The sequence below is a fragment of the Eriocheir sinensis genome, chromosome 24 (genome assembly GCF_024679095.1).
Source record: "Eriocheir sinensis breed Jianghai 21 chromosome 24, ASM2467909v1, whole genome shotgun sequence".
Lineage (NCBI taxonomy): Eukaryota > Metazoa > Arthropoda > Malacostraca > Decapoda > Varunidae > Eriocheir > Eriocheir sinensis.
Window position 1 is genome coordinate 16,819,857 of NC_066532.1, and position 25,295 is coordinate 16,845,151.

Genomic DNA, 25,295 nt, shown 5'->3' on the forward strand with positions numbered 1-25,295 from the left:
GGGCCAGTCTGGTTCTAATGAGTGTTTCTTAAGGTTCATTGTACAGAGGAAGGGTCAAACTACCAACAGGGTCACAACTGATCACAAAAGCGTTGATATATATATTATGAAATAGTTTGCGTAAGTGATGATTTTTTTTTCATTTTTCTCGCTTAGAGGGACCTTTAAGAAACATGATCCCTGCAGCTATAGATGAAAAAGACATGGGAGAATTGATGTAATGGTAAAATGAAGGATAAAGGAGTTAATATATTGTTGAGTTTGGAGATAAAGAAGGAAGCGTGGAGAGATAAGAAATGTTAGGTAGTTATTGAATATGCTGTAGATGAAGAAGAATATTAGTTATTAATTTATTTTCTTCCTTATTTCTTTATTGTATTCATTTATTCAGTTATTTTCTTCATTATTTCTTTATTGTATTCATTTATTCAGTTATTTTCCTCCTTATTTCTTTATTGTATTCATTTATTCAGTTATTTTCCTCCATATTTCTTTATTGTATTCATTTATTCAGTTATTTTCTTCCTTATTTCTTTATTGTATTCATTTATTCAGTTATTTTCTTCCTTATTCTCGTCATTTGTTTCTTCATTTGTTTTGCTCATCCTTTTAAATTTCAAACAGTAGCGCGCCAGTGTTCGTAGGGGGTGCACGCACGTTCGTCTTTCGGCTGCTGGAGGGACATGGCGCCGTTGAGTAAGTACAATTTCTATCATTTCTAAACTCCTCTTGATTGACTTTATATTACTATGCACATCATGACTTCCTGGACGCACTGGTGTATGGATATTAACGTTACTATGGCGGTATGTGAAAACAGGTGACGAGGAAGAGGAAAAGAGTTAGTTAATGATTGTTGACCTCAGGGATTGTTTACCCTCGTGATTGTTGACCTCAGGGATTGTTTACCCTCGTGATTGTTGACCTCAGGGATTGTTTACCCTCGTGATTGTTGACCTCAGGGATTGTTTACCCTCGTGATTATTGACCTCAGGGATTGTTTACCCTCGTGATTATTGACCTCAGGGATTGTTTACCCTCGTGATTGTTGACCTCAGGGATTGTTTACCCTCGTGATTAATGACCTCAGGGATTGTTTACCCTCGTGATTATTGACCTCAGGGATTGTTTACCCTCGTGATTGTTGACCTCAGGGATTGTTTACCCTCGTGATTGTTGACCTCAGGGATTGTTTACCCTCGTGATTGTTGACCTCTGGGATTGTTTACCCTCGTGATTGTTGACCTCAGGGATTGTTTACCCTCGTGATTATTGACCTCAGGGATTGTTTACCCTCGTGATTGTTGACCTCAGGGATTGTTTACCCTCGTGATTATTGACCTCAGGGATTGTTTACCCTCGTGATTATTGACCTCAGGGATTGTTTACCCTCGTGATTATTGACCTCAGGGATTGTTTACCCTCGTGATTGTTGACCTCAGGGATTGTTTACCCTCGTGATTGTTGACCTCAGGGATTGTTTACCCTCGTGATTGTTGACCTCAGGGATTGTTTACCCTCGTGATTATTGACCTCAGGGATTATTTACCCTCGTGATTATTGACCTCAGGGATTGTTTACCCTCGTGATTATTGACCTCAGGGATTGTTTAACCTCGTGATTGTTGACCTCAGTTATTGTTTACCTTCGTGATTGTTGACCCTAATGATTGCTTACTTTCGTGATTGTTGACCTCAGTGATTGTTTGCCTTCGTGATTGTTGGCCCCAGGGATTAGTTACCTCAGGTATTGTTGACGCTAGTGATTGTTTACTTTCGTGATTATTGGCCCCTGTGATTGTTGACCTCAGTTATTGCTTACCTTCGTAATTGTTAACCCCTGTGATTCTTGACCCCAGGGATTATTTAAGTCCGGGATTGATGACCCTAGTGATTGTTTACCTTCGTGATTGTGTTGACCCCAGTGATTGTTGACCCCAGTGATTGTTGACCCCTGTGATTGTTGACCCCAGTGAGTGTTGACCCCAGTGAGTGTTGACACCTGTAATTGTTGACCCCAGTGATTGTTGACCCCAGTGATTGTTGACCCCAGTGAGTGTTGACCCCAGTGATTGTTGACCCCAGTGAGTGTTGACCTCAGGGATTATTTAACTCCGGGATTGTTGCCCCTAGTGATTGTTTACCTTCGTGATTGTTGACCTCTGTGATTGTTGACCCTTGTGATTCTTGACCCCAGGGATTATTTACCTCCGGGATTGTTGACCCTAGTGATTGTTTACTTTCCTGATTGTTGACCCCAGGGATTATTTACCCTAGTGATTGTTTACTTTCCTGATTGTTGACCCCAGGGATTATTTACCTCCGGGATTGTTGACCCCTGATTGTTGACCCCAGGGATTATTTAACTCCGGGATTGTTGACCCTAGTGATTGTTGACCTCTGTGATTCTTGACCCCAGGGATTATTGACCTCAGGGATTGGCAGGATATTAAGGGTTATGTTGGAAGTGTTTAATACAAGGAAGCTTCTGTTTATATTTTATCTTCCTGTGTTTGTTTAGTATCCCAGGAAATTATTAATATACAACGTAATTAGGGAAAAACGACAGGCTAGGCTACGAAAATGATTGGTAGGCTATTGTTGTTGTTGTTGTTATTATTATTATTATTATTATTATTATTATTATTATTATTATTATTACTATTACTACTTATTTTTCTTTTTCATCACCATCATCATCATTTTTTCATCTTACTATTTCTTTTTTTTTCTTTTTTTCCCTTCCATCTCTCTTCCTTCTCTTTCTTTTCTCTTCTTCTTCTTCTTCTTCTTCTACTACTACTACTACTACTACTACTACTACTACTACTACTACTACTACTACTACTACTACTACTACTACTACTTTATCTTATTGTCATCATCATCTCACTACCGCCTCGTATGTTCCCTCTTTACCACACACACTCACACACTCACACTCACACACACTCACACTCACACACACTCTCACTCACTCACTCACTCACTCACACTCACTCACTCACTCACACTCACTCACTCACTCACACTCTCACACTCTCACTCACACTCATACACACACTCAACATAATTTTTCTTATCCCACTTCCCTGTCATACACTTATTTGTCCACTCCGGAACTCCACCACATATTATTTTTTTTACATTGTTTTTCTTACGTTTGTTTGTCCCCGGAGCCCAAGGTTGCGTCCCCTAGCTGACCGTACCCTCTGTCAAGGTCAAGGCCACTAACCAGTAAGAACCGGAGATTAAAAACGCAGGATTTGGCACGTGGACTCAAGGTCATAATAATGCTAGTGAGAACCAAAGATTAACGTTGAATTTATGAAGTAGGTGTAGTCAGCGTCACAGTGAGAACCAAAGATTAGTAACGCAGTATTTATGAAGTAGGTGGAGCCAGCGTCACAGTGAGGACCAAAGATTAGTAACGCAGTATTTATGAAGTAGGTGGAGCCAGCGTCACAGTGAGGACCAAAGATTAGTAACGTAGTATTTATGAAGTAGGTGGAGCCAGCGTCACAGTGAGAACCAAAGATTAGTAACGCAGTATTTATGAAGTAGGTGGAGCCAGCGTCACAGTGAGAACCAAAGATTAGTAACGCAGTATTTATGAAGTAGGTGGAGCCAGCGTCACAGTGAGAACCAAAGATTAGTAACGTCGTATTTATGAAGTAGGTGGAGCCAGCGTCACGGTGAGAACCAAAGATTAGTAACGTAGTATTCATGAAGTAGGTGGAGTAAGCGTCACAGTGAGAACCAACGATTAGTAACGTAGTATTCATGAAGTAGGTGGAGTAAGCGTCACAGTGAGAACCAAAGATTAGTAACGCAGTATTCATGAAGTAGGTGGAGCCAGCGTCACAGTGAGAACCAAAGATTAGTAACGCAGTATTTATGAAGTAGGTGGAGCCAGCGTCACAGTGAGAACCAAAGATTAGTAACGCAGTATTTATGAAGTAGGTGGAGCCAGCGTCACAGTGAGAACCAAAGATTAGTAACGCAGTATTTATGAAGTAGGTGTAGTCAGCGTCACAGTGAGGACCAAAGATTAGTAACGCAGTATTTATGAAGTAGGTGGAGCCAGCGTCACAGTGAGAACCAAAGATTAGTAACGCAGTATTTATGAAGTAGGTGGAGCCAGCGTCACAGTGAGAACCAAAGATTAGTAACGTAGTATTCATGAAGTAGGTGGAGTAAGCGTCACAGTGAGAACCAAAGATTAGTAACGTAGTATTTATGAAGTAGGTGGAGCCAGCGTCACAGTGAGAACCAAAGATTAGTAACGTAGTATTTATGAAGTAGGTGGAGCCAGCGTCACAGTGAGAACCAGAGATTAAGAAGGCAGTATATATTTAGTTTTTGGCCCTCTTCCTTGTCTTGTCCATTTCTTTACTTCCCACCCTTTCCTCAATCCCTCTATCATCTATCATTCATCTATTCATATATAAGGATTTTGGTGGTAAGAGAACCGGGTAGGACACATGGGATTTTTAAGCTGGATAGTGTCGGATTCAAAAAGGCCAGGCAAAAATTAGTTTACCTTGATTAGGCCTACCGTCCTCTTGCAGACTCCCTATGTTTTTTTATATGTATCATTCATCTGTCTATCATTATCCATCATTCATCCATTTATCTATCATTCCTCTATCTATGACTCACCTCATCTATCACTCATTGACTTTCGAATGAGTAAGTATTAAGCTCTACAATTAATAGTCAACTCATCACCAAGACCTCAAAGGACAAACACACACACACACACACACACACACACAAAATAAAAAACCCTGCTGGATACACAACACTATTTTCTTAGGTGTTGCTCAGACAGGACTTTAGTGGCGGCAAGTTTTTTATCTCCCGAAGAAGAATAAAGAGCAAATACGACCTCAAATAGACTCAAGGGGGGAGGTGTGTGTGTTTGTGTGTGTGTGTGTTGGAGGAGGAAAAGGAATGTAAATGTGGAAGGTAGTCAAGAGCTTTTTTTAATCTTTTTTTCTCCCTGTAGCAAAGTGTGTGTGTGTGTGTGTGTGTGTGTGTGTGTGTGTGTGTGTGTGTGTGTTGAAGGAGGAGGAGGAGGTGATGGCGGTTGAGGAGTAAAATATAAATAAAATAAAAAAAAAGAGAGAGAATGGAGGAGGGAGAGAAAGAAGAGAAGAGGAAGAAGGAGGGAATAGAAAAAGTGATTAGAGAGATTTTTGAGAGAAAATAAAGAAGGGATGTAAGGGAGAGCGAGGGAAGGAGAGGAAAATGGAGGAAAGGGAAGGTTCGAGAGAGAGAGAGAGAGAGAGAGAGAGAGAGAGAGAGAGAGAGAGAAAGGTATCGAACCAGAAGCGAATGGAGATAATCTTGGATACCATCAGAGGAGGCGGCGGTAAGCGAGCCCCCCTAAAGGCAAGGAGACCCAACCCTTCCCTCGTTGACTAGTGGCGTAACGAAGCTTAATACACCATTATTTTGCTTTACTATATTATGTTACTTAATGGAAGGAAAAACCACTATTCGTCTGCTTTAATATACTTATCATCCGGGCACCAAAACATATAGTACAAGGAAATTTAATCAAACACACACACACACACACACACACAGAGAGAGAGAGAGAGAGAGAGAGAGAGAGAGAGAGAGAGAGAGAGAGAGAGAGAGAGAGAGAGAGAGAGAGAGAGAGAGATCAAATGGCGACCTATTCCTCAACACTTTAATTTATCTGATGGACGGCAGGGCAGCAGAAATGAAAGGGTTGTATGGCCGGTTTGCCTAGGCCTATAGCTTCACCTTTTGCTTCAACTTTCACTTGCTGCGTCACGAGAGGCTACGTAGGCCTAACACACACACACACACACACACACACACACACACACACACAGAATGAACCTATAAGACTTGCAATACCAAAATAACAAAACACATTCCAGTAGCAATGACAAATAAGAAATAACTAACAATATACAAATAACAGTGTGCAAATAACTATACAAATAACAACTCCAAAGCAATACGAGAAATGCAGAATACACTAGACAGACGGCCTACTTTTTTTTATATATATATTTTTTTTTACAGGAAAGGAAGCGTCTCAAGGGCAACAAAGAATAAAAAAGTGTAGAAAAAGCTCGCTAATCGCTAATGGAAGCTCCTGAGTGGGTTATTAAATCATATTCCCTTCCCATTTATAAATAAGGCTATCCTCCATTTAAAGCTTTCAGTATTGTTTGTCTCAACTAAATACCTGTTCACTTTGTTCCACTCGTCCACCGGCCTGTTCGTGAGCCAGTTCTTCATTCCTCAGCTTCAGTTTATCACATTTATACCCGTTGCTGCGTGCTCTTAAATCAGTTTTATTAATATAAGTACTTCATTTAAAAGTCTTCCTTATTAATGAATCCCCTCGATCCATTAAAAGTCAGTTAAATCCCCATGTAGTCTACGCCCTTTGTGAGAATGTAATTTATTTATTTTAGTCTTTCTCTGTGTGGTAAGTTCCCAAGTCCTTGAATAATTTTAGTCGTTCAGAGAGAGAGAGAGAGAGAGAGAGAGAGAGAGAGAGAGAGAGAGAGAGAATAAAAAAAAATAAGAGTAAAGATAAGAGAGGTGTTTGCTATCTCATCCCCAAAACAATAGATAGATAAATAGTTAGATAGATAGACACAGAGAGAGAGAGATAACCTTATATACCATACAAACAAAAGAACAAAACAACAACAAAAAAAAAAAAGGTCAGATTCACTAAGAAAGATGTCTCAATACTCTCCCTTTCTTATTCCTGTTATTTGGTTACTTTCACCGGTCCTACGAGACAGATATATTCCCCCGAGAACTAACTAACGCATCTCTTTTAGCGCAATGACCGTTTTGTATGCTGAAAAATTACCCCCTTTGGTTCTTTTTCATTTACCGCGGTGTTCAATTATCTTCCCCACTAAGAAAAAAAGACACACTACATCTTCCCCTCACTCTCTCTTCTTAGCCCTTATTTCACCTCTCCCTTTTTTCTCTCTCCCCGTGTTTAGATAAGGACTGTACCGCCATTTGTGAGTATAATAAGGTTTTGGTGTGTCAGGAAGGCGAAAAGTTTGGCTATTTCTTCCCTTGTCTTGTGTTTAGTTAGCTTGCTCTTCTAAGGTAAAAAAGAACTGGTGCTTAGTTAAGAACTGTATCGTCATTTGTGAGTATAATAAGGTTCCGGTGTGTTAGGAAGGCGACAAGTTTGGCTGTTACTTCCCTTATCTTGTGTTTAATTAGCTTGCTCTTCTAAGGTAAAGAAAAACTGGTGTTTAGCTAAGAACTGTACCGCTATTTGTGAGTATAATAAGGTTTTGGTGTGTCAGGAAGGCGAAAAGTTTAGCTATAACTTCCCTTATCTTGTGTTTAGTTAGCTTGCTCTTCTAAGGTAAAAAAGAACTGGTGTTTAGCTAAGAACTGTACCGCTATTTGTGAGTATAATAAGGTTTCGGTGTGTTAGGAAGGCGACAAGTTTGGCTGTTACTTCCCTTATCTTGTGTTTAATTAGCTTGCTCTTCTAAGGTAAAAAAGAACGCATGTTTAGGTTAAGACTGAACCGCCATGTGTGAGTATAATAAGGTTTTGGTGTGTTAGGAAGGCGAAAAGTTTGGCTATTACTTCCCTTATCTTGTGTTTAGTTAGCTTGCTCTTCTAAGGTAAAAAAGAACTGGTGTTTAGGTAAGAACTGTACCGCTATTTGTGAGTATAATGTGGTTTTGGTGTGTCAGAAAGGCGACAAGTTAAGATATCGATTCCTGTGCCTTTGTGGTTTAATCATCCTCCCTTCTAAGAAACAAAAGGGGACTTGTGTTTAGGTTACGACTGTTCGGCCATTTGTGAGTTGAGATATTACTACTCCCATTACCCCTGTGTTTAATTATTTATCTTTCTCTTCTAAAAAAAAAGTAGTAGTGTTGACGTAGACTTTAATAATATAGGCTATGAGTTATAAGATGAGCGTTCGTGTGTAAGCAAGTCGAATAAGTTGAGATAGTACTTCCATTATTCTTGTTTCAGTTATCTTTCTCTTCCAAACTACAAAACAAAATAGATATTGGTGTTTACGTTAAGACTACCGCCATTTGTGAGTTGAGATATCACTACTCCCATTACCCTTGTGTTTAATTATTTATCTTGCTCCTCTAAAATAAAAATAAAAAGTAGTGTTGACGTAAAGACTTTAAACGTTCGTGTGTAAACAAATCGAATAAGTTGACATAAATTACTTTCATTATTCTTGTTTCAGTTATCTTTCTCTTCCAAACTACAAAACAAAATAGATATTGGTGTTTAGCTTAAGACTACCGCCATTTGTGAGTTGAGATATCACTACTCCCATTACCCTTGTGTATAATCATTTATCTTCCTCCTCTAAAATAAAAATAAAAAGTTGTAGTGTTGACGTAAAGACTTTAAACGTTCGTGTGTAAACAAATCGAATAAGTTGACATAAATTACTTTCATTATTCTTGTTTCAGTTATCTTTCTCTTCCAAAATACAAAACAAAGTAGATATTGGTGTTTAGCTTAAGACTACCGCCATTTGTGAGTTGAGATATCACTATTCCCATTACCCTTGTGTATAATCATTTATCTTCCTCCTCTAAAATAAAAATAAAAAGTTGTAGTGTTGACGTAAAGACTTTAAACGTTCGTGTGTAAACAAGTCGAATAAGTTGACATAAATTACTTTCATTATTCTTGTTTCAATTATCTTTCTCTTCCAAACTACAAAACAAAGTAGATATGGGTGTTTAGGTTAAGACTTTAGGGTCATTTGTGAGTATAATGTGGTGTCGGTGTGTACCTTTGTGGTTAATTATCTTGCTCCTCTAAGAAAAAAAGGGACTGATGTTTAGGTTAAGACTATACCGCCATTTGTGAGTATAATGAGTCTTTGATGTGTCAGGAAAGGGAATTAGTTGAGCTCTTACGTATATTATTTTTGTAGTTAATTATTTATCTTCTAAAGTATATATAAAAAGGGATTGATGTTTAGGGAAAGACTATGGTGATAAAATCTGAGTATAATGAGACTTTGGTTTATCAGGAGAGCGAAAAGTTAAGCTATTACTTCCATTATCTTTGTCGTTAACTATTTCTCTTCTAAAATATAATTAAAAAAAAGGGATTGATGCTTAGGTAAAGACTATGGTGATAAAATCTGTGAGTATAATAAGACTTTAGTGTGTCAGAAAAGAGAAAAAAGTCTATTACTTCCATTCCATTCCTTGTTTTAAATTCTCTCTTCTAAAATAAAACAAAAAATAAATATGTATGTTGTGTTTAGGTTAAGACTGAAGCATCATTTGTGAGTATAATGAGACTAGAGTGTCAGAAAAGAGCAAAAAGTCTATATTACTTCCATTCCATTCCTTGTTTTAAATTCTCTCTTCTAAAATAAAATAAAAAATAAATATGTATGTTGTGTTTAGGTTAAGACTGAAGCATCATTTGTGAGTATAATGAGATTTCGGTGTGTCAGACATTATTACCTCCATTCCCTTTGTTTTTAATTATCTCTTCTAAAACAAAAACAGTATTGGACTTTAATAATATACGAGAACAATGAGGTTTTGGTGTGTCAGGAAAGCCCAAAGAGTTAAAAGATTACTTGCATTACCTTTGTGTTTAATCTCTTCTACAATATACAAAGAAAAACAATATATTCCATTTTTTTCTCGTGTTTAAACTTATCTAGAAAAACAACTACAAGATATTAGTGTTTAAGTAAAGACTATAAAGATATCTATAGCCTCGATTCTGTCTGATATAGTGTTCAATCCTTCTCTATTCATTTCGTTTATTGCACAGAGCATTTACCAGGGAAGCGAATCATACCACAGAACACACACACACACACACACACACACACACACACACACACACACCACCACCACCACGCCACACCCTCGCCCAAGGAATGACACAACAGAGAGAGAGAGAGAGAGAGAGAGAGAGAGAGAGAGAGAGAGAGAGAGAGAGAGAGAGAGAGAGAGAGAGAGAGAGAGAGATTAATAAAAAAAAAGAATTATCACTTCTTCTGAATCGGTAATACGCACTGCAGATAAACACGTAAAGTAGTTCGTTTAACGTTGATATTTTTAGCAACAGAGGTAAGGAGGAGGAGGAGGTAGTGGTGGTGTGAACAACCTCAATAGTGAAAGTCATTATATCCTGTCTCTTCTTCTTCCTTATGAAACAATAACTTGAACTCTTTCAGGAGGAAGGCATCAGGACACCTCTCCTCCCGTAATTGACTCCCCTTTCGGCCACCTCTTCGGATTCTTTACAGGAGCAGCAAGTAGCGGGCTTTTTTTTATTATTGTTTCCTTTCTTTTCGTGCCCTTGTGCTGTCTCCTTTGTTGTAAAAAAAAAAAGTGGAATCGAGAAAAAAAATCATCCTCTGGAACATCGACGGGGAAGCTTGTTGCCGCGACGCATAAAGAAAAACACGAAGCAAAGAAAACGTGATCAAAATTTATGCTCGTGACGTGACCTAAACAAAGAAAAAAAGAAAAAAAGCAAGGGAGGACAGAAAGCCTGGTGATTGTCTGACCAGGCTTCTGCACTATGACCTTGAAAACCACTTATGAGAACCTGACTAATCTCCCTTGTGGCCTTTGTAAATAGTTGTGTTAGTATTTCCATGGGTAGTTTTATGAGCCTGGTGATTGCTTGACCACTATGGACGTAAAAACTACGAGAACCCGACTACTCTCTGTGACCTTTGGAAATAGATATTGTTGGAGCCGAAAGTGTCTGATATTTTCATTTATATACAGCAAAGGAGACAGTTCAAGGCCAACACACAAAAAAGGAAACAATAATGAAAAAAAAAGCCCGCTACTCACCGCTCCTAAATACCGGCCCAGCACTTCCTATGGACCCAAATAATGCCTTTGAAAATATATGTATTGTTGGAGCCGAAAGTGTCTGATATTTTCGTTTATATACAGCAAAGGAGACAGTTCAAGGGCAAAACAAAAAAGGAAACAATAATGAATAAAAAAGCCCGCTACTTACTGCTCCTAAATGCCGGCCCAGCACTTCCTATGGACCCAAATAACGCCATAAACAGACATACTGGCACCATCACCACCACCCTAACCTCTGTCTATATAAGCGAGGACACCCCACACCCACACCGGTTCACGAGGCTCATTACCACCGTATTAGCCTCACCTGACGGGACACCTGCCCTCCACCGCCGCGCCGCCCTCTAGCCTCTGAAGGTGTGTGAGTCTGCAGGTGAACTGTGATCGATGCACCTGTGTCTGGTTGATTGATTTGATACCTGGGTGCTTTAGTGAAGGGGTTGAGGTTTGCAAGAAGGTTTGTTTTGGTTTTGGGGTTGTGGTGGTAGTGGTGGTGATGATGGTGGTGGTGGTAGCAGTAGAAGGAGAGGAAAGGAAAGGAAAGGAAAAGAAAGGGAAGGAAAGGAAAGGAATGAAAGAAGAGTAGAGAAGAATAGAGGACAGGACAGGGAAGTAGGGTAGAGGAAGAGGAGAGGAAAGAAAAATGAAGAAGAGGAAAGAAGAATAAAGAAGAGGAAAGGAGAAGAGAGGAGAGAAAAGGAAATGAAAGAAAAATGAGGAAGAGGAAGACGAAGAGCTACTATTGTTCTTGTGTAATTGCTTTTGTAGTAGATGTAGTAGCAATAGTAGTAGTAGTAGTAGAATTTGAAGCAGCAACACAAACACACACTGATTAACATGTCACGCAGAATCAGTGAACGTGTCTATCAGCAACTCGTATCCTGGGAAACTTGTTGCAGTGACGCATAAAAAAATAAATGAAGCCGAGAGAACGTGACTTAAATAAGTGCTCGCGACGTGACCAGAACAGATAAAGGGAGAAAGAAAGAAAACAAGAAAGTATGACAACGAACGAGAGGAAAGACAGTTGAAAGAAAGGAAGGATAGACGGAAAGGAAAGTGAAAGAAAGGAAGGAAATACGAACTAAAAGAAAGTTAGATAGGTGGGAAGGACAGAAAGAAAGAAGGATGGAGAGACAAAGGAAACTGAAAGAAATTAAGGAGAAAAAGGAAGGAAAAAAGAACGAAAAGAAAATTAAAGAAAGGAGGGAAGGACAGAATGAAAGTAGGAAAGAAAGGAGAGACGGAAGAGACAGTGAAAGAAAGGAAAGAAAGAAAGGAAGGAGAGACAAAGGAAAGTGAAAGAAAGTAGGAAAGAAAGGAAGGAAGTAGAGACGGAAAGGAAAGTGAAAGAAAGTAAGAAAGGAAGGAAGGAGAGTCAGAAAAGACAGTAAAAGAAAGGAGAGAAAGAAAGGAAGAAGACAAAGGAAAGTGAAAGAAAGTAGGAAAGAAAGGAAGGAAGTAGAGACGGAAAGGAAAGTGAAAGAAAATAAGAAAGGAGAGACGGAAAGGAAAGTGAAAGAACGTAGGAAAAGAAGGAAGGAAGGAGAGACAAAGTTAAAGAAAAGTGGGAAGGACAGAAATAAAATAGGAAAGAAAGGAAGGAAGGAGAAACATAAAGGAAAGTGAAAGAAAGTAGGAAAGGAAGGAAGGAAGGAGAGACAAAGTTAAAGAAAAGTGGGAAGGACAGAAAGAAAGTAGGAAAGAAAGGAAGGAAGGAGAGACAAAGTTAAAGAAAAGTGGGAAGGACAGAAAGAAAGTAGGAAAGAAAGGAAGGAAGGAGAGACGGAAAGGAAAGTGAAAGAAAGTAGGAAAAAAAGGAAGGAAGGAGAGACAAAGTTAAAGAAAAGTGGGAAGGACAGAAAGAAAGTAGGAAAGAAAGGAAGGAAGGAGAGACGGAAAGAAAAGTGAGAGAAAGTAGGAAAGGAAGGAAGGAAGGAGAGACAAAGTTAAAGAAAAGTGGGAAGGACAGAAAGAAAGTAGGAAAGAAAGGAAGGAAGGAGAGACGGAAAGGAAAGTGAATGAAAGGAAAGAAAGAAGGAAGGAGAAACAAAGGAAATTGAAAGAAAGGAAAGAAAGGAAAGTGAAGAAAGTAGGAAAGAAAGAACCTATTTTCTTCCCTCTCTGTCATTGTCTTCCTTTCACATTCTTTTCCTCCCTTTCTTTCTCACATTTCTCGATTTCCTTTCTCTCTTCCACCCTTTCTTACTTTCTCTCTCTCTTTATCACCCTTTCTCCTTTCTTCCCTTCCTTCCCTCTGTCTTCCTTTCTTCCCTTCTTTCTTCGTTTCTTTACTTACAAAACTTACGTGAAGTGAACGGCTTTCCAGTACACCTGACCCGTGAGTGAAAGGGAAAGTTAGGCTTAAAGAAATAGACAGGTGCTCGAGGTGGTGGTGGTGGTGGTGGTGGTGGTGATGGGGGTGGTGGTGGTGGTGGTGGTGGTAACGGTATATTAATTAACAAACACTCTCTCTCTCTCTCTCTCTCTCTCTCTCTCTCTCCTTCACATTATTTTTTTTGCCTGCAACCTTAAAGAGAAGAAGAAAAAAAACCCTCCGGAAATACACATTAAAAAAAAAAAAACATTAGATAGAAGATGAAGAATTGCAGTTTTTTTATTTTTTTATTATTATCTTTAGGTATTAGCAGTTTTGTGAAGAGGAAGGCGTGTGTGTGTGTGTGTGTGTGTGTGTGTGTCGATAGGTACATAACGAAACTGTATTTTTATGAGGTATTGACAGTTAAAGCCCAACCTAAGCCTTCCGTGTGTGTGTGTGTATGTGTGTGTGTGTGTGTGTGTGTGTGTGTGTGTGTGTGTGTGTGTGTGTGTGTGTGTGTGCTCCGTTATGGTAATGGTCTTGCAGGAAGTCGCTAAATATCCTGGCAGGTAAGATGCAAGGTCACCCGTCGCACCTGTCTTCCGCTGTCTTCCGCTTACCTGTACTCTTCCTATACCTGGACTTACCTGTCTTACCTGTTTCTCCTTACTTTATTACTTACTCATTCGGTCTTACTTACTTCATCTCTTACCTCTGCTCTCCTCCTTCTTACTCTCAAACTTTATCTATTTACTCTTACTTATAATCTTACTCTTATCTCCGCCTGTCTGCTTTCTTTATCTTACTTTTTTACTTGCTTATTCCCTTTTGTTTACTCTCCTCCTTGTCTTACTTCATCTCTCATCTGTGCTGTCTTCCTTCTTACTCTTCTTATTTATTTTCTTTCCTTCCTTCCTTCCTTCCTTCTTCTTGTTCTTCTTTCTTCCTTTCTTCCCTTCTTGCTCTTCTTTTCTTCTTGCTCTTCCTTTTCTTCTTCTTCTTCTTCTTCTTCTGCTTCTTCTTCTTTACCTGAGGTCGTGTAGTGAGGGAGAGAAGATGAGCAGAGATACACACAACAGCTCTCGCAGACTCGTGTTGTTCTTGTCGAATTCTTGTTGTTCTTGCCTAAACACCGAGTCAGCTGCTATATACGTGGGAAGAAAGCATAACACACACACACACACACACACACACACACACACACACACACACACACACACACACACACACACATTTCTACACTGTTACAAGCGCCCATATTTCGTCTTCTTCCGCCTTCCATGTGTTTTCTCTCGTGTGTAGAAACTTGTGTGTGGTTCTGAGAGGAAAGTTTGTGATGGTGAGAGTGTGTGAGATAGCCAAGCAGCACACACACACACACACACACACACACACACACACACACACACACACACACACACACACACACACGTAGCCATAAGCTCACATGTGTTTGATGCTCTTTTCTTGCCATTATAGGACATCCACTATACTCTATTCAGGATCAGTAAGTAGCGGGCTTTTTTTTATTTTATTTATTTATTTATTTATTTTTTTTTTTTTTTTTACGCCCCTGAACGCTGTCTTAAGGAATGTGTGACTGGAATTGCTCAAGATAACCAACACACCACACACACACACACACACACACACACACACACACACACACACACACACACACACACACACACACACACACACACACACACACACACATTCAAACACGTAATCATAACCCCACATGTGTTTTGCGCTGTTCTGTCTGTCTGTGAGCAAAGTGTGTTAGATAATATTAAGTAACTATCAAAAACACACTCACATTCTCACATTCCCAAACACATTAACACACACAAACACACATTCACAAGCGTAGCCATAACCTCACATGTGTTTGGTGCTGTTCTGTCTGTCTGTGAGCAAAGTGTGTTAGATAATGTTAAGTAACTATCAAAAACACAATCACATTCTCACATTCCCAAACACATTAACACACATTCCTCTGTACTCTTTTTAGGAGCAGTGAGTAGCGGGCTTTTTTTTTTATTTTTTTATTTATTTTTTTTTATTTTTTTTAATGCCCTTGAACTGTCTCCTTTGCTGTAAAAAAAAATAAAAAAAAATCACATACGTAGTCATAAGCTCACATGGGTTTTTTGCTCTTCTTTATATCTATGAGCAAAGTGTGGTGGTCTAATTATATAGTATGTAGCAATCAAAACACATTCACACACGCTTTTAAACACACCAAAACACATTCACACACGCTTTTAAACACACCAAAACACATTCACACACGCTTTTAAACACACCAAAACACATTCACACACGCTTTTAAACACACCAAAACACATTCACACACGCTTTTAAACACACCAAAACACATTCACACACGTATCGTTATAATTTTACGTGTGTTCTGCGTTGTGCTGTGTGTCTGTGAGCAAATTGTGGTGGTGGATTATAGTATGTAGCAATCAGAGCACAGTCACACACGCATTTACACACACCAAAACACATTCACACACGCATTTACACACACCAAAACACATTCACACACGCATTTACACACACCAAAACACATTCACACACGCATTTACACACACCAAAACACATTCACACACGCATTTACACACAACAAAACACATTATCACTTGCTTTTACACACACCAAAACACATTCACACACGCATTTACACACACCAAAACACATTCACACACGCATTTACACACACCAAAACACAGTCACACACGCTTTTAAACACACCAAAACACATTCACACACGCATTTACACACCAAAACACATTCACACACGCATTTACACACACCAAAACACATTCACACACGCATTTACACACACCAAAACACATTCACACACGCATTTACACACACCAAAACACATTCACACACGCATTTACACACACCAAAACACATTCACACACGCATTTACACACACCAAAACACAGTCACACACGCTTTTAAACACACCAAAACACATTCACACACATTTACACACCAAACACCAAAACACATTCACACGCATTTACACACACCACAACACATTCACACACGCATTTACACACACCAAAACACATTCACACACGCATTTACACACACCAAAACACATTCACACACGCTTTTAAACACACCAAAACACATTCACACACGCATTTACACACACCACAACACATTCACACACGCATTTACACACACCAAAACACATTCACACACGCATTTACACACACCAAAACACATTCACACACGCATTTACACACACCAAAACACATTCACACACGCATTTAAACACACCAAAACACATTCACACACGCATTTACACACACCAAAACACATTCACACACGCATTTAAACACACCAAAACACATTCACACACGTATAGTTATAATTTTACGTGTGTTCTGCGTTGTGCTGTGTGTCTGTGAGCAAATTGTGGTGGTGAATTATAGTCTGTAGCAATCAGAGCACAGTCACACACGCTTTTACACACACCAAAACACAGTCACACACGTATTGTGGTGGTGATGACAAAGTGGTGGTGACAAGTGGTGATGAAAAATGGTGATGACAGGGACAGTGCAGGGTGGAGGACTTATTGTAGTGTCAGTCACCATAACAGTAGTACTTAAACGACTTGGCAGGATGTGGTGATGATGGTGATGATGATGATGGTGATGATGATGGTGATGATGGTGATGATGATGATGATGATGATGGTGATGAAGATAGACTAATGGAATGATAATAAGAGAGGTGATAGTGATGATGATGATGATGATGATGATGAAGATAGAATAATGGAATGACAATAAAAGAAATGATAGTGATGATGAAGAAGAGTCATAGTACTTAGAACATGATGATGGTGGTGATGGTGGTGATGGTGATGAAATTGATACAGTTCACGATGGTTAGTGTGCTAGTCTATGATAATGGTGGAGGTGGTGGAGGTGGTACATGGGTGTGGCTGATGGTGGTGGTGGTGGTGGTGGTGGTTTAAGTAATATTGAAAGTGATATGTGAGTGTGATTTGACTGCGTGATAGTGAAGAGAGAGAGAGAGAGAGAGAGAGAGAGAGAGAGAGAGAGAGAGAGAGACAGACAGACAGACAGACAGAGACGACCATGGGCACAAAAGGACACAAATAAATAAAAAAGACAGACAGACAGACAGACAGATAGATATAAAGAGAGAATGAGTGGCATGAACAGACAAAGATTCACAGACAAATTTACAGACACACACACACACACACACACACACACACACACACACACACACACACACACACACACAAACAGACATTGCCATTCACTCCCAAAGCACACACAGACAGACTAACAAAAAACAAACAAAAAAAGCTAATTATATATTTTAACACATTCAACAACAGGTAAATAATGAGAAGAGAGACCACGTGTCCACCTGAGCAGCCAGGTAATCAAAACTTCCGGAAGGGGGGGAGGGGGAAGGGGGGAGAGGGAGAGGAGTAGAGGGGAGAAATTGTGGAGGAAGGGGGGAGAGGGAGAGGAGTAGAGAGGAGAAAGTGTGGAGGAAGGGGGAGGTTGAGGTGTTGGGGAAGAGGTAGTGGTGGAGGAAAAGGAGGAGGAGGAAGACAAGAAAAGAAAAAAAAAGACGACGGGAAGAAAGTGGAATGAAGTGGAGTAAGTTGGAGGTGGATGAGGAAAACAAGAGGTAGATAGGGAGAAGGAAGGAGGAGATGGAGATGGAGTGGACTAAAGTGGAAAGTGAGGAAGTGAGGTGGAGGACGAGAAAAAATAAATGTGGATAATGAAGTGGAGGGGAAAAAAAGGAAGTGAAGAAATAAAGTGGGCGAGATAAAAACAAAAACAAAAGTGGAATCTAAGTGGAGGGAAGTGGAATTAGTGGAGTCGTTGCATGGCTGACTGCGTGGATAAGAGGCTGGTTTTCCTTGATAAATCGTTGTGTCCTTGGTGACTAATGATTTCTTGAGCCAAACAGGTAACCAGGCAGGTGTGACACGTGTTCCAGATTATAAGGTCAGGTAGTAGTGGGGAAGGGAGAGAGGGGGGGGGGGGAGGAAGAGAAGGGAGGGAGGGAGGAAGGATGGGGTGGGTAGTAAAGGGAAGGGAAAGGAAAGGAATGGAATGTATGGTAGGGAGGAAGGGAAGGAAGGAAGGGGGTGAAGGGAAGAGAAGGGAAAGGAGGAAGGAAGGGGAGGGTAGGAAAGGGAAGGGAAAGGAAAGGAAAGGAATGTATGGTAGGGAGGAAGGGAAGGAAGGAAGGGGGCGAAGGGAAGAGAAGGGAAAGGAGGGAGGAAGGGGAGGGTAGGAAAGGGAAGGGAAAGGAAAGGATGGTAGGGAGAAAGGAAAGAAGGAAGGGGGAGAAGGGAAAGGAGGAAGGAAGGGGAAGGGGAAGAAAGGAAAGGAATGGAAGGATGGTATGGAGGAAGGAAAGAAGGGAAGGGAAGGAAGGAAGGAAGGGAAGGAAGAGGATGAAGGGAAGGGAAGGGAAAAGAAAGAAGGAGGGAAGGAAAAGGATAGGAAAGGAAATGAGGGAAAAAAATGTGAATTAATGAATAAAAAAAAAATAAGGAAGAAAGAAAGGAAAAAAAAAACTTGAACAGATTGAATGAATGAGACAATAGAAGAAAGGAAGGAAGGAAGAAAGGAAGAAAAAATAATATACTTTGCACTGTCTATCTCTTTTTTCCTCTGTCTGTCTCTCCCTTCCTTGTGTGTCTGGGTCATTTGTTTTCCTGGTAATCTAAATATAGCTAAACGTACGACTCTATTTGTATTCAGGTGACATTGTGCTCTCTCTCTCTCTCTCTCTCTCTCTCTCTCTCTCTCTATCTATCTATCTATCTATCTATCTATCTATATCATCATGCATCACTTCAAGACGGCATATTTTTTTTTCTCTCTTTCTTGTGTCTGCGTTTAAGTCGTTCATTTATTTATTTTGTTTATTTTTCTATTTATTTATTTATTTATTTATTTATTTATATTTATATTTATTTTGTTTGCCTCTGTTCTTCGTCTCAATACATCACTTCAGGAGCAAGAGTTTGAAGGCAGATCTATTTTTATTTTTTTTATTTTTTTTCCCCTCTTGTCTGGGTCATTTATTCCCCTTGGTGATGTGAATATAGCTGAGCCTAAGACTTTTTTCTATTAATATTCTCTTAGTCTTTGTTTCTCGTCTTTATCCATCACTTCAGGAGCAAGAGTTTGAAGGCAGATTTTTTTTTTTTTTTCCCCTCGTGTTTGGGTCATTCATTTCCCAGCATGGTGATCTAAATATAGCTGAGCCTAAGACTTTTTTCTATTAATATTCTCTTAGGCTTTGTTCCTCATCTTTATCCATCACCTCAAGAGCAAGAGTTTGAAGGCAGATTTTTTTTTCTTCCTTCCTCGTGTTTGGGTCATTCATTTCCCTGCATGGTGAATTAAATATAGCTGAGCCTAAGCCTTTTTTCTATTAATATTCTCTTAGGCTTTGTTCCTCGTCTTCATCCATCACCTCAAGAGTAACAGTTTGACAGCAGATTTATTTTCCTCTCTTCCTCGTTTCTGGGTCATTCATTTCCCCGGTGATCTAAATATAGGTGAGCGTGAAGCATTTGTTTTTTATATTCTTGGGTCTGTTCCTCGTCTTAATCCTTCACTTCAGAGGTAATAGGTTGACAAGCAGATTTATTTTCCTCTCTTCCTCGTTTCTGGGTCATTCATTTTCCCGGTGATCTAAATATAGGTGAGCGTGAAGCATCTGTTTATATTTTCTTGGGTCTGTTCCTCGTCTTAATCCATCACTTCAGAGGTAACAGGTTGGCGGCAGATCGGTCACGCACTTCAGATATAGTCTTGCATGAGATGGAGAGAAAAAATAAAGGTACAGTTTTTCTTTTCAATTTCCTTTTCTTTCCTTTTCTTTCCTTTCCTTTGCTTTTTGTTTCTGTAATTTACTTTCATTTTCTTTCCTCTACTTTACTTTTCTTATCTTTCCCTTCCTATCCTTTCCTTTCCTTTGCTTTTTTGTTTCTTTAATTTTCTTTTATTTTCCTTTACTTGTCTTATCTTTCCCTTGCTATCCTTTCCTTTCCTTTCCTTTTTGTTTCTTTGATTTCCTTTCATTTTCTTTCCTCTCCTTTCCTTTCAATTTCCTCTCCTTTCATCTCTTCTCCTTTTCTTCTATTTTCTTTCCTCTCCTTTCCTTTTCACGACATTGCATTGTGATTTCGATTCGTTGTTCACTGATGGTTCACTGATGTTAGCGTTAAGTCGATGTTTTACCAGATATCGAATCGTTGTGTTCAGATAGCGTCATCAATCCTCACTCTGTTTCCACTGGCTATTTTTTTTTTTTTTTTTTTTTTTTTACAACAAAGGAGACAGCTCAAGGGCACAAAAAAGTAAACAATAATAAAAAAAAAGCCCGCTACTCGCTGCTCACAAAAAGAATCTAAAGAGGTGGCCGAAAGAGAGGTCAAAATGCGTTAACCGTGTGTGCATGTGTGTGTGTGTGTGTGTGTGTGTGTGTGTGTGTGTGTGTGTGTGTGTGTGTGTAGGGGGGGGAGTTGTAATAGACAGTTCGCTTGCCCTTATAACCCTCAAGATAACCTCTCTATAAACACGGTACTTGCATGATCCTTAACCTATAATTCATCTATCGTCTGCATGTGTATTAGGGTCATAAAAAAACGTTTCGCTTGGCCTCTAAACGTTCAAGACAATAAATCTACCTGCATGACCATTGCCTCGTGCTGCATCGCTTTAGCTACACGCATGAGTGCTTGGACGTTGACAAGTAATAAAAGAATAAAAGAAAACAATAAAATAACAAGAATAAAAGAGAAGAATAGCAGAAAAGAAAAAGAATAGAAAAACATACGGTTAGGGTAAGCTTCTGACGTGAGTGTAAGCATCGCCCCTCACAGCCCCTTCCCCTCCCTCACGCCCCTTTGCCTCCCCCAGGATTCAAACGCCCAGTGATGAGGATGAGAGTGGGGTCCGTGGCGCTGCTAGTTAGGTTAGGTTAGGTTAGGTTAGGGTAAGGTTCTGACGTGAGTGTAAGCATCGCCCCTCACAGCCCCTTCCCTTCCCTCACGCCCCTTTGCCTCCCCCAGGATTCAAACGCCCCGTGATGAGGATGAGGGTGTGGTCCGTGGCGCTGCTGGTTAGGTTAGGTTAGGTTAGGGTAAGGTTCTGACGTGAGTGTAAACATCGCCCCTCACAGCCCTTTCCCCTCCCTCACGCCCCTTTGCCTCCCCCAGGATTCCAACGCCCCGTGATGAGGGTGAGGGTGGGGTCCGTGGTGCTGCTGGTGCTGGTGGTCGTGGCGGGCGTGGCGAGGGCCCTGGTGCTGTGCTCGATGTTCCCCTCGTGCTGCTACCCCAGGGACCGCTGCCACCTGCTCTGTCCGTCCTGCAGGGAGGCGCGGTTCTTTGTGCGCGGCGTGAGACTGTTCCCGAAGTACAGTAGGCATCCGTGTACCATTGGAGGGACCTTCATCAACCTCACAGCCCCTTCCTTCCCTAATGCTGTGCCTCCCCAAACCCTCCCATATGCATCTGAGGGGATTGAAGATTATAGTGTCAGTTCCCGAAGTACAGTAGGCATCCGTGTACCATTGGAGGGACCTTCATCAACCCGGATCCCTACGCCTTCCCTAATGCTGTACCCTTCCCAAACCCTCCCATATGCATCTGAGGGGATTGTCCGTGGCGCTGCTAGTACAGTAGGCATCTGAAGGATTGAAGATTATAGGTTCTGAAGTGTAGGCATCCGTGTACCATTGGAGGGACCTTCATCAACCCGGATCCCTACGCCTTCCCTAATGCTGTACCCTTCCCAAACCCTCCCATATGCATCTGAGGGGATTGAAGATTATAGTGTCAGTTCCCGAAGTACAGTAGGCATCCGTGTACCATTGGAGGGACCTTCATCAACCCGGACCCCTTCGCCTTCCCTGATGCCGTTCCCTTCCCAACCCTCCCATCTGCATCTGAGAGGGCTGTACATAGGCTTTGATACCCTTTCTAAAGCGTACTGGAGGCTGTCTTGTACCATTAGAGGGTCTGAATCCTTTATTAAATGATCCCTTCGCCTTCCCCTGACGTCATATCTTTCCCCAACCCTCCCACCTGCATCTGAAGGGCTGTAATATAGGTTTTGATACCCTTCCCAAAGCATTAAAGGGTCTGAATCCTTTATTAACTGATCCCTTCGCCTTCCCCTGACGTCATATCTTTCCCCAACCCTCCCACCTGCATCTGAAGGGCTGTAATATAGGTTTTGATACCCTTCCCAAAGCATTAAAGGGTCTGAATCCTTTATTAACTGATCCCTTCGCCTTCCCCTGACGTCATATTTATCCCCAACCCTCCTATCTGCATCTGAGAGGGCTGTACAAAGGCATTGATACCCTTCCCAAAGCATTAGAGGGTCTGAATCCTTTATTAACTGATCCCCTCGCCTTCCCCTGACGTCATATCTTTCCCCAACCCCCCCCACCTGCATCTAAGGGGCTGTAGATATAGATACATACATACATACACTCATTCTTTCGCGTCCTCTTCTGGCTTCCATATCCGCCTCTCAGCCCTCATGGCGGCGACCTTGCCAGCGGTCTAAAAAATGGCTTTACGAGTCCTGCCATCCTCGCTACTTGTCACCCACCTCATTACCGCGTGCATTTATTACGCATTGTGTGCCGCGGGAAGGCCGACGCTGTACATCATTTAGCGTCGGCGTGAGAGTAATTGTCTTGAGGAAGGTTAAGTTAATACTGGAAGTGGAGGTTTTAGTGTAAGGCCAAGACGAGAGGGAAGGTCACGCTCCATTGCCTGTTAGCTTTACTAGGTTTCATTCCATCTTTGTTTGTTTTTTCTTATGTTTTGCCTATGGTTGGGGCTTTCTTGGTGGGGCCTGGTGGTCGACCCCAGTCTGTTATGGCGCAGGGAAGTGTTTATAGAGACGCCATCTTGCTTTGCTCATGCTGCCCTCCGGAGCTCATCTTTGATCCTCCTTTTAGAGAGAAAATCTAGAGTCCGGGTTGATAGGCGGTCTTCAGGACAGCATGTGGGTAGTCTTAGGCCACTCGGCGGTGACTGAAAAATACCAGTTTGTGGCGGCAGGCGGGACGTGAACCCGGGTCCTCCTGGACGCCGCGCCCGCACCCAAACCACTCAGCCACTGCCTTCCTTCTGTTCACTCATGAGCACAGATATGGCACACACGCGTTCCTAGTGTGTGACTGAGTAAACATTAACGCGTCCGATATCGTTTGCTGCTTGTGATAAACATCCAAACTACTTCTTGCAGGATGCTTCTGATGGTTGATGTATACAAAGGGCCAGGGCTGGGTATGAGTACAGGCGACTGTACTTAAGTCCAAGTCCAAGTACCTGGATATTTTTCAAGTACAAGTACAAGTACAGTCACTTTGCTATGTACTTGAGTCCAAATCCAAGTACATGTCATTGTACTTAAGTACAAGTACTTTAAGTGATAAAATGTTTCTGTCACAGATTCGTAAAGCACGAAGGTTAGTAGTTTTCTTATATACACATTAATGACAATAACATTACACTACAATATCATAACACTCAGTGTACAGTCGCGCTACGAAGTGTTGACACAGTTTTCATAATCTTTCGGACACGGCTGGCGACATCTGGCAACTACCCTCGGGGAAACATTCGCTACCGACTTTTATAAAACTACTTAATTTTAAAGTCTAGTTTTGCACACACCTAATAAATATCAGTGATTCCATTAAATGCAATGAAAATTAACAGCGTACTCTATGTGAATGTGGCGAAGAGAAACGTATTGGAATGCTAGGCTATGTAGCCACATTCATTTGCAGAATCGCCGGGGCGGAGTAGAGATCACTTCACTATTTATACCTACAAGTTATGAATAATATTATTTTGATCAGATGTATATAACTGACTCGACAGTGGTGAATGGAAGAAAGTGATAGGCTAGCAGTGCAGCGCCGACCAGGCATCGTCTCTACCCATACAATAGGCTATTATTTTTATTATCGCGTCGTCCGTCGTGTGTTTCGACAGTTTCGTGCAGCTTTGAATTATATGTCTGGCCACTTGTCGATACTTCTCTTTGGATTTTACAGTTAATTAAAAATATAGACACTTAATTTTTTTTTCTCCAGAATCTCGCTGATTTGACACACACAAGATTTATATAGTCATGCATGAATGTCGTTCCCGATGACGTCATCATCAAATGCGAGTTTATTATGTAGTATTTATTTCGCATTTCATCAAATGAAGTGCAGCTAATTATTTTTTCCTATTATTCTATAATATAGGGTTTATCACTACATTGAAAGAAAGAGCAATATATTTGTGCAGTTATATATATATATATATATATATATATATATATATATATATATATATATATATATATATATATATATATATATATATATATATATATATATATATACTTAGTCTTAACATATAACTCATTTGACTCTTTTAATGTCTTGAACGAAAACTGTATCAAAATGTTTCGGCAGAGCTGCTTAATATATCGTTATAAGGTAAAAACTTCCACTCTATTGAATTTATTTCCTTTCTCAATATCATATTTTGTGTATCTATAACAAAATCACTCCTAAACATCCCTTCCCTTCGAATAATATTATGTATTATTTGAACGAAAGTCATTGCAAACTGTGTCAACACTTCGTAGCGCGACTGTTCTTGGACCCAACCCTGCACAGGACCCTCACACAGATGAAATGAAACCGAGCACAGCCACGCCCCACCCCGGCATTCGTGCTTTCGTGGTTGTGTACAAGACAGAGTTGGGGCATTCGCTGAAGCTGCGCGTGGCCGCGGTGCTCATCTCCGTAGACTTTAGGAAACTTGCTTGGCGACGATTTCTCTGTGTGGAAATCTTCGTGCAGGCGAGGGAGGGAGAGAGAGAGAGAGAGAGAGAGAGAGAGAGAGAGAGAGAGAGAGAGGCTTCCTATGAGTCACTCCGAGGAGGAAACGAGGAGAGAATCTTATGAGGAAAAGCTGATGTAATTTCCTCCTCCTCCTCCTCTTATTTGTTCCTC

The 25,295-nt window shown here is 40.6% G+C and overlaps 1 protein-coding gene across 1 annotated transcript in view; it reads left to right on the forward strand.

The window, feature by feature from the left end:
• Positions 1–636: 636 nt before the first annotated feature.
• Positions 637–25,295, forward strand: part of LOC127003147 (uncharacterized) — a 28,970-nt gene continuing 4,311 nt past the window's right edge. The window contains exons 1-2 of the mRNA XM_050869543.1: positions 637–696; positions 21,472–21,804. Of these exons, the coding sequence (XP_050725500.1) occupies positions 684–696; positions 21,472–21,804 (346 nt within the window). The 5' untranslated portion in view covers positions 637–683. The remainder of the gene's footprint in view (positions 697–21,471; positions 21,805–25,295) is intronic.